Source organism: Trachurus japonicus, chromosome 20, assembly GCF_045865225.1.
Source record: "Trachurus japonicus isolate A0001 chromosome 20, Traja_1.0".
NCBI lineage: Eukaryota > Metazoa > Chordata > Actinopteri > Carangiformes > Carangidae > Trachurus > Trachurus japonicus.
Genome location: NC_140926.1, coordinates 20,750,837 through 20,761,642, shown reverse-complemented (window position 1 = coordinate 20,761,642; position 10,806 = coordinate 20,750,837). Strand labels below are relative to the sequence as shown.

At 38.9% G+C, this 10,806-nt stretch overlaps 1 protein-coding gene across 1 annotated transcript in view; it reads right to left on the bottom strand.

The window, feature by feature from the left end:
- Positions 1-3,646: 3,646 nt before the first annotated feature.
- The window catches only part of LOC146966842 (uncharacterized), a gene marked incomplete at its 5' end in the record, with an annotated part of 47,561 nt that continues 40,401 nt past the window's right edge, over positions 3,647-10,806 (bottom strand). The window contains 9 exons of the mRNA XM_085764008.1: positions 3,647-3,786; positions 3,961-4,218; positions 4,330-4,647; positions 4,958-5,227; positions 8,025-8,117; positions 8,212-8,529; positions 8,819-9,079; positions 9,187-9,504; positions 9,966-10,031. Of these exons, the coding sequence (XP_085620134.1) occupies positions 3,647-3,786; positions 3,961-4,218; positions 4,330-4,647; positions 4,958-5,227; positions 8,025-8,117; positions 8,212-8,529; positions 8,819-9,079; positions 9,187-9,504; positions 9,966-10,031 (2,042 nt within the window). The remainder of the gene's footprint in view (positions 3,787-3,960; positions 4,219-4,329; positions 4,648-4,957; positions 5,228-8,024; positions 8,118-8,211; positions 8,530-8,818; positions 9,080-9,186; positions 9,505-9,965; positions 10,032-10,806) is intronic.

Here is a 10,806-nt window from a genome sequence, read left to right as displayed (position 1 = left end):
ACTTAAGTTTCACTTTCACTTTCGCGAGTCACGTCCATGGATGTATTATGGTCACGACGAGGAGGGAGCAGCAATGCGGCACCTTTCCGTCAGATTGTGCATGTGTGTTTACTGTGAAATGATCCGCTGTTAATTTCCATGCATTGGGAGATCAGGATGTTACGGCGCTATGCACTGGTGCTCATGGGAAATGGAGTCTTCATTCAGGCAAAACACTACCGCTTTGGGCCACTGGCGCCGCCACACTCAACCAATATTGAAAGTTCTTTAGTACTGCTTTAATGGTCACACTAAGACTTATACATTTCAGTTTCTGTCTCTTTCCCTTTATACGTTGTTTCCCTCTCGTGTTGTATTCGTGAGTGGGTAAAAAAAATGGGATGAGATGGTCATTGAGTCTGTCATTGAGTCTAAATGCTATATCATACATTACACAAGCATTATGGAAAGTGTTACATTCAGTGAGTTTCAGAAGTTTGTAACTGTAAAAAAGAGGATCGAGGGGGGGGGGCATTTAGCTTGGTCCATGATATTACTTGAATCACTTTCTTTTGTAAGATCTTTAATTTCTCAAGATTTGGGATTAGCCTATTATTTTATTATTTAAAAGCTGCATTACTGCTGTTTCACATTGTGGTTGCAAAATGTGTGTTTTCTGGGTAGTTTTTGCAAATGGTTCAATCAGTGCAGGTCACTAAATGTCAGACTGGTTCTTTTTTTTTTTTTTTTTTGGCTTTTTTTGATAGTACATAGTGAGATCGACAGGAAAGGGGGAATGACATGCAGGAAAGGTCTGCCCGACGCGGGATTTAAACCAGGGACACCTGCGTTGAGGACTGTAGCCTCTACATGGGGCGGCCGCTTTAACCACTGCGCCACGCACCACCCCTGTCAGACTGGTTCTTCAATCACCCTGAAAACTTCTCTATTTAGGGTTTTCTCTGTTACAATAAGATCTCAGGTCTATACCTCCCCTTCGCACATCCCAATCATAATACTTGTTTATATTATTTTAAAAGTTAGGCTATATTTATTATAGCGATTAGTTGGGTCTGGGCTATTTTCTTTTGGCAAATTTAGGCAATTCCGAGCAACAAAGAGGAGAATAGGAAGACAAGAGAGTTGTCAGTATAATGTTAATTTTGCATTAGTTGAAGCTTGAACTCACAACCTCAGACATCTAAGACCATCTTATATCTCACTCAGGTGACAGTTCATGTGAGGCTTCACAAATTGACTAAGCCAGTCACATGATAGCAGCTGCCTATGCATGTAAAGGCAGATTTCAAACCATTGTAAAAAAAAAAAGAAAATCAGTCATCAAGACAAAAATGTGAAAATACACATATTGCATAGACAGCATTTAGATGTTGGTAATTTGTTTTTAACAATGATTGATTTGCTCCATAAGTTAATGATGTTGTTAACTGATGTTGAAGTGTAAAGTGTACAAAGGTCTCCTTGGTATTGGGGCTGCATTTTGGTGAAAGTTCCAAAGCTGTAGCACTATGGCTGATTTGTTATGAATTTTCAAAGTTTTGAACTTTAGAGGCCTGCATAGCGTCACCACCAGTGACTTTACAGCTCCATCTGCTGAGTGGACGCTGAAAACAAAGTTAAAACAGTTGCAGTTACCTTAAAATACCAAGACAGAAGACAACAACACATGTTTTGTTTTTTTTGAAATACATTTTTTAATTTTCAGTAGAACTCCTGTAGTGACATGTTGTGTAAAATGTGTAGAACAGTGTAGCTACTAACATTCACACTTAAAGGGATAGTTCAAGATTTTGGTAAATTGGCCTATTGCCATAATCCCTATAGTTTTAGGAGTAGGTTTGTTACCTTTAATTGTCAGTGCAAGCTATGTTTAGAATGATGGAGCAACTGAAAGTTACGAGACAGAGTTTTTTTGGGGTGAGCTTTCCCGTCGGTGGCAGTTTTTCAGCAAGCAGTCTCTTTTCGGCGCGACACCGCTCTGCATTTGCCTCGAAAACAACTCCAATTTCAATTGAACACAACACACACTTCTATACACACAGATTAAACATCAATGACTGAATAAATAATAAACTAGATTTTATCTGAGGGGATTAATGTAATTGATGTATTACTATAATAAAATACATAAAAACCCATCAGGATGTAATATTAACATGCTGTTTACAATGACTGAGAAAATTAGATACAACAGGGAAAACAGGTTATAACTTGACAGTGAATTTGTAAAAGTATACTCATCTTTGATGACCCCTCTTGTATCACTGTTAACCTTAACTGGCCTGTTGTTTGAAACCTAGATAAGGGATTAAGCCAGGATATGTTGGTTATCCTGGCTTAATTTAGCCTTGAATCGGTTGTTTGAAAGCAGGTTATTATTATTATTATTCATTCAAAGTTTTTCTCAGTTCATGGAGACAACACAACATAAACCAAACACACGACAGGTAAGCAGACAGAGCGAAGGGCATGACACTCCAGGACAATGTCAGGGGAATCACAAAAACTCAACGAGGGATGGATGTAGAATAAGATGCACAACAAGGTATAAGTTCATATGACTGGGAGGACAAAGTGTAATTCAGATATCTCCTAATAATATGTTTGAAAGCAGGTTAAATTTATCCTGGTCAAGTTACTATGGTGATTTATTCTCTGCAGCTATCCTGCTCCAGACCAGGCTAGCACCCAGGCTTAGTTGATTCTGTTGTCTTTATCTGTGCAGTCACTCTGATCAGAAACCAATGTGTTTCATACAGTTATTCCATGTTCTTACGTACATATTGGTCTGATTTCTAAACAAACAAAATAAATTTACAATAATCAAAAAACATGAAACATTTACAATATTTATTAGGCTATTATTTTTCATAATTAGTCCCATTCATGTGCTTCTCACACTGAATATTTGCAGCGCTGCCTGCTTCTTCAGATGCAGGACATACAGATGTCTTACAGTTTGTGCATTCTGTAAAACACATAGCATAGAATTGTGGACACTGGATGTTCTTCAGACAATACTCACTATTTTTGCTATCTGTGTCCATCTATGATATTTTCTGTGACCACTAGTACTATATCACTGGTTTCTTACGGTACAAAATACAGTATATAGGCCTAAATATTGGTTGAGGTAAGAAAACAAGAATAAAATTGAGTGAGTAATTTATACACCTCATCTGAACATTGTTATCAGCAATATATTGAAGCACCAGACTGCATAATGTTCGTATATATTATTAATCTTCACCTGTTGCACATTTGGCCACTTTTGTGCTGTATGAACTTTACTTTAGATTATAAGAGAATTGTGTAATGTAAACTTCCACTGCTCATCATTAAGACAATTAAAGCATTCAACTGTTAATTTGTGAGAGTTGTGATTATAATTTTGGATTACTCCCACATTCAATCAGTACGTAGTCCGCCGCGCTCTCTCTGAGCTTTATGACAGCGGCGGTGCTTTGTTTTTCCAACCTGGCTTTTCCACTTATTCTGGATATCTTTATTCTACTTTCAATGTTCAGAATCCATAAACATAATCAATACACACAACAAACAAGAAATGAATTAAAAACTATAGGCAAAATGTAAAAATGTAAGATTAGCCTACCTTTTTTTCTCTTATAGTAGCATGCCGAGCCAATTACTGTCCCTGCAGCAACAGCTGCAGCAGGATCAGCAGGATCATCTGGTTGAATCTCCAGGTGAGACTGAAGCCTGTGAGGGAGATGTTGGAGGTGGAGCAGGGGATTGTTGCTTCATGGTGGGACACAGTGAAAGAAGCTGAAATGATACAACACATAAACATAGATAGATATACATAGAAAGACTGACAAAGATAGATAGATACAGTAGACAGACAGACAGACAGACAGACAGACAGACAGACAGACAGACAGACAGACAGACAGACAGACAGACAGACCAGTTTTTGAGTGAAAGAACTTGCTCACTGACCTGTAAACAAAGTGACTCTCCTCCAGTGACTGCGAGTGCTGATGTTGCAGCTGTAGATCAGATCAGTATCTGAACGTATCAGAGAACCACTGATGTTGTAGAGCAGCTGTTCAGTCTCCTGGACTTTAGTTTGGTTCTTGAAGGTCACATTGGATGGAGGACTGGTGGACCAGGTGAGTTCAGGCTCAGGGTAGATCCCCTCTGAGCTGCAGGTGATGTTGTCTCCAAACTGCTGGAGGTCGACTTTAGCCACTGGAGCTGAAAGAATTTGATAATTACTATGAATATTATGTCATATTTTCTAATGTACATTAAATGCACTGCATTAAGAAGAACAAAGACAAAACATTTACTGTGTGTTTCTCATACCGTCCACTTTCAGGTTGATGAATGTCTCCTTGTTTCCTCTGATGGTGCTGGTGTAACACTTGTATCTCCCCTGGTCCTGAACCTTCACCCCTGTCAGCTGCAGTGAGGCGTTTCCTCTGGAGATCTGGTCCTGGAACAGAGATGTTCTGCCTCTGAAGCTCTGGTCCTGGAGTCCCAGCTGGTCTTGGTTGTGGTAGTAGGAGTGGACATGAAGCTCTCCAGCTGTCATCTGATTCCAGTGGACGACCACATCAGTGCCGCTCTGGAAGCTGCACGGTAAGATGCAGCTCTCCATGAAAACACAGGACACCTCAGTGTCTGTAACACAGGAGGTCACATCAAAAACCAAAAAGATTAGTTTTATAATGTTTATCCCAATAATTTTAGATCCTTTTGTCCAATACTGAGCCATAAACCTGACAAATTTATGTCCAGATGAGTGATAAATAAGCCGCTGAAACTCTGCTATCCCTTGAAAATATTTGCTTGTTTCATTATGATATTTTTTTGTTTGTTACAGGGCACAGATATCACAGATAATGGTTAATGCTGGTGTTTTTGTTGTTTTGATTGTTGTAGGGCACAGATATGACAAATAACAGCAGTTTCTCACTTGATTGTCCCTCACCTGGACTTTCCTCTATCTTGAGGACAGTGTTGGTTATCAGCGTCTCCTCAGCATCTCTCAGTTCACAGGTGTATGTTCCCTCGTGATGTGAAGTTAAGTTCTGTAACATGAGGCTGCCTGACTCTGACACACCCTTCACCTGCTGCCTCCACTCCTCTGAGACTGTGTAGAGGACGTCAGCTCTGGTCTGAGTCAGGATCATCTGACTCTGGTTGAATCTCCAGGTGAGACCAGAGAAGTTGGTCTTTAAGGTTGAGCAGGGAAGTGTAGCTTCATGGTGGGACACAGTGATAGAAGCTGAAATGATACAACACAGATAGATAGATAGATAGATAGATAGATAGATAGATAGATAGATAGATAGATAGATAGATAGATAGATAGATAGATAGATAGATAGATAGATATTTGTTGCTACTTCATTCAATAATTTTCAAGCAAAAGTAACAGCATAAAGGTAACATTGATAACAGTCTGGCCACTGTTTTATGCTGCTATTGGAGATAATTATTCTTTCAACACAACGTAAATCATGAAAACAATAAATGTATCAGTCACAATTTAAGCATAGTTTATATCTTGACTGGAATAAGATCAGACAGGCAGTGAACGCCTCACCTACCCTCTCTGGAAAGATGTAACACCCACAAGAAGGTTGTGATCATCAGACACGGGGTGCCCCCAACGCCTGCCATTGGCACATTAACTTGGAAAAATTAAAAATTTAAATTTAAATATGGCCATGGCAGTAAATCACGACTGTGGTTACATAAAGGTAGAAGGACAGTGAAACACAAGACTTTATCAATGTAATTCTTATTACCAACAATGAGTTAAATTCCCCCCTCCCCTATTTCTAATGTCATCATTCAGCTGTGCTGCCTACAGAAGTAGAAAATTACTGAGTATTTACTCAGTAATTTTCTGATAACTTCAATTTTTTTATTAGAATCGTATCAAACAACCCATTAATAAGGTAGTTACAGGTGGCTTCATTTTTCTTTTTTTCTTCAATGACTCACCTGTCTTAGAGATCAAAGAGACGAAGGACATCCAATATGTTATCCGCTTCCTTGTGAAACAAGCCTGTTTGTGTCTCCACCTGTTGGTCTCTGTTCCCAGGAGAAAAGGGGGTGGGGCCTTAAAGGACAAGCTGCTACTACACTGTATTTTATGTTTTTTTCAGGGAAAGGGACCGCTGCCCTAGTTTGAGATACTACAGATACGCATATGTCTGTTGAGTCAAGACAGAAAAATCACATTCAGCAGCCGTTTGTCATTGTTCATCTTATTTTCCAGGCTAAGATCATGTTCTGACTGACTGATACTGATAAAGTTTTAACACCCTCTGCTGGTCAGAAACTGAAAGCACTGATCAGCTGCTAGTAGAATCAATACAATAACACTTTAGTAAAAATACCATGTGTGTGTTTGGTCTGTAGCTTAAGTCATAACACAGAAACCATTTTTGTTTGTATCACAAAATCAAAAAAATGGGATTCACTCATTCTTTGACTTATAGTTCAGGATGTTTATTATAGATGTGTACATACATGGGAAATATCAGTCACAAAATAGTGATATACAAGTATTTTTTCTGTGACAAGAAATCCAAACAGGACAAACCAAAAAAACCAACCTGAAACATAACGACAGACTACACCACACTACCTGCACTGTAAGTAAATGTCTGAAAAGTTGGCAAAAATAACAACTTGCGGTTCTTTGAGTACTGTTGTTAAAAACAACACTGACAATACAACTTAAAAAAGAAAAAAACAACAACACTCAGCATTTTTGCTGTTGCACTTTGTATGTGGCTCTTTGGGTATTTCTACACATACTGCTGCTGACTACTTCATTTCCTTTTGTAATTACCAATACATTATGAGAATGAAGCGCAGCTGCTGAAACTAACTACTGCAAATGGTTCAGTGCAAGTCGCTATAACTAAAAGTCTGACTGGTTCTTCAAACACCCTGAAAACATCTTTTAAAGTTTTTCCTCTGTTACATTCAATATTAATGACTGAATGAAGAAATAAATACTGTTCAATTTCATAAATAAAAATCTGATTAAAAAAAAACTACATTTAACTGTGAATATTACTGGATTCTGATTGGTCAGCAGAACTTTGTGACATCATATTTGTCCACTTTTAAACTAGCAGAGATTAGGACAGAAACAGAGAACCTGAAGCTGCATTTTAATATTATATATCGTTAGTGCCATAGTAGAACAAAACATAGTAAATAACCTGAAGCCAAACTTGCTGGTGATGTATATGACTTAGGTTTGTTACAGAGCTGAATCTGTTCCTGTTCCTCTGTCTCTTGTGTGAAGTTTTCCATTATAAATTATTTGAGAAGAAAATATACAACAATGTTTGCTCAGTGTTTAAATATTGCACAGTGTGTGGGGGCATGAAAAACAAATAAATGTACAGTCTGTTATAAACACAAATGAAGTGAATGGTGCAAAGATGGCAGATCATTTAGTGCAAAGAAAGGTCAAGTGGTAAAGCATCCAGAGTGCAGGTTGTTATAGTCAGACTGGTGTTGTTCAGTCTGATGGCTGTTGGAATGATTGACCTGCAGTGCTTCGTCCTGCACCACAGATGCAGCAGTCTGTTGCTGAAGGAGCTGCTTAGAACTTCCATCATCCATGAGTGATGTCAGCTTGGCCAAGATCCTCCTCTCACCCACCTGAGATGCTGGATTCATAGGTTGACGTTAACTGCAAACAAAATTAAATTAAGGTTTGCATCAGATGTTTAATCTTATAGGCTACTGTATTTGAGGAAGAGTTTAATACAGACTGGATTTCAATCATTTGCTCTATTGACTAAATAATCAGTTTAAAAAAACTGTGGAAAATACAAACTAGAAGCAACAGCAGAAAATAGGTTAAAACTTGATGATGCATTTGAAATATTAAAGGTCTACTTACATTTGCTGACCGCTGTTTTATCTCTGTTGACCTGTGAGATGTTCAGAGTAAAACACCAATAGAAACAACAAACAGTACAGTAAATGAATTAATAAAGTGTAACCAAATTCAACTTTACCTTGTTTTCTTTTACAATACAGCCGGACAGCTACTACCACTGCAACAGCTACAACCACCCATCCTATAATGCCCCCAACACTGGTTGAAATGTCTGAAACAGAAAAAGATTCAGTGACTCACATCATTGTGTTTTTGTTGTTTTGATTGTTACAGGTCACAGATACACCGTAATAACAGTTTCTCACTTGATTGTCCCTCACCTGGACTGTCCTCTATCCTGAGGACAGTGTTGGTTATCAGCGTCTCCTCAGCATCTCTCAGTTCACAGGTGTATGTTCCCTCATGATGTGAAGATAAGTCCTGTAGCATGAGGCTGCCTGACTCTGACACACCCTTCACCTGCTGCCTCCACTCCTCTGAGACTGTGTAGAGGACGTCAGCTCTGGTCTGAGTCAGGATCATCTGACTCTGGTTGAATCTCCAGGTGAGACTGAAGCCTGTGACAGAGGTGTTGGAGGTGGAGCAGGAGATTGTTGCTTCATGGTAGGACACAGTGATAGAAGCTGCAATGATACAACACAGAAACAAACATGAACATTTCAAGTTTTCATTTCTAGTTTCAGTTACCAGTTTCTGGTAAGAATCACACCTGGGTCACACAAGCTGCTGTTGATCGTAGTCTAACAGTATGGGGGATACTCTCTTTGCACTTTGGGCCTCTCAACATCAGTCAGACTGAATGCCACAGAACTTATTTCATTGAACACGTGCAGCATGAAATGTTCTACTTTAAGGAAAGTAGAACATTACATTTGCACCACATTTTTTGAGTGAAAGTACTTGCTCACTGACCCGGTTTTAACAAAGTGACTCTCCTCCAGTTACTGCGAGTGCTGATGGTGCAGCTGTAGATCAGATCAGTATCTGAACGTATCAGAGAACCACTGATGTTGTAGAGCAGCTGCTCAGTCTTCTGTTTAGTGGTTTTCTGCTGGAGATTTAAGTTGGATGGAGGACTGGTGGACCAGGTGAGTTCAGGCTCAGGGTAGATCCCCTCTGAGCTGCAGGTGATGATGTCTCCAACCTGCTGGAGGTCGACTTTAACCACTGGAGCTGAAATAAAATTGTATGAATATGACACCAAGTGTTCTAATGTGAATTTATCATTGATTTGCATGAAAAATAACAAAGACAAAAACGTTACTGTGTGTTTCTCATACCGTCCACATTCAGGTCAATGAATGACTCCTTGTTTCCTCTGATGGTGCTGGTGAAGCACTTGTATCTCCCCTGGTCCTGAACCTTCACCCCTGTCAGCTGCAGTGAGGCGTTTCCTCTGGAGATCTGGTCCTGGAACAGTGATGTTCTGCCTCTGAAGCTCTGGACCTGATACGCCAGCTGGTCTTGGTTGTGGTAGTAGGAGTGGACATGAAGGTTTCCAGCTGTCAACTCCATCCAGTGGACGACCACATCCTTGCCGCCCTGGAAGCTGCACGTTAAGATGCAGCTCTCCATGAAAACACAGGACACCTCAGTGTCTGGAACACAGGAGGTTCAGAGCTTATTAATTAGAAACTTGCATCAAAAAACAAAAACAAAAAAACACATTCAGATGATTCCCTTTAAGTATGCAACATATTTAACAGTCAGGAAACTGTAAATCAAGTTTCAGTAAAATACTGTTTTTGTCCAATACCTGACAGAATGAGGCATTTATGTCCAAATATAAGCCACTGAGACTCTATTACTGTTAGGAAGAAGACGTCTGCCCATTCACTTAGAAACAGGCTATTTAGTGGCCTGCTTTATTAAATATATATATTGTTTAAATTAAATCAAATATTCAGTAGTAAAACAACCTGTTTAAATGAAAATCAACAAAATTCTGGCCTACTGTATTTTATGCTTGGGAAATTTATTCTTTCAACACAGTGTAACAAATGAAAACAATGAAAGTATCAATTACAGTTTTAACATATTTTATGAACGCCACACTCACCCTCTCTGGAAAGCGTTAACATGCACAGGAAGGTTGTGATCTTCAAACCCGTCATCGGCACATCATCTTGGAAAAAACAACCGAAAACCCTGATAGTTTAACATTGTTAACATTGACAAGACATACTCACGTCATAAATCATGCCACCCATAAATGGTCTGCTGCTATATAGGAGTTTTTTCTAAATTAAGGGTTGTTGCTTTTTGAATGTTATTGAATAAAATTCCCAATAAAAAAATCCCAAATAATGTAAAAGCACAGTTTTTCAAATCAAGCTAGCAGGACAAATTATTGTGTGACATGGTTATGGTGTCATCTTATCGGAATTAGGGTCATTAATTAAAAAAACAAAAACAAAAACCCCACAAACAGTTACAGTAACCAAAATGTTATAGGTTATTACCAACAGGAAACACCTGCTTGATTGATTTTTGTGACACCAGTCACTGTAGTGTCAAATAGGCTACCTACATATTCCTAATCTATGTGTGACCTTTGAAGCTCTTGATTTTATCTTTATAACTTTGCTTGATTTGTTTACTGCTGTGGTCTTTTATTTTTGTTACTGAGATGAGATCTCCCTTATAAACCTCTTCGGGTTTTTTAATCTCACCTGCACACACTGTAGGGGAGAGTGGGGTAATTTGTGCCATGGGGCCCCTGTTATCTAGAAAACCATAGAAGAAGTTGGTCATGTGACCACATATTCTTGAAGGGGCATCCACTTCACTCATCCTATCAAGAAGGGAGACACATGGCTTGAGAGGAGAGCACATTATGTTCAAAAAACAAGTTTTTGCCCTCCAAAGTAAAATTTCTATGATCAAGGTTTTTTGATTGC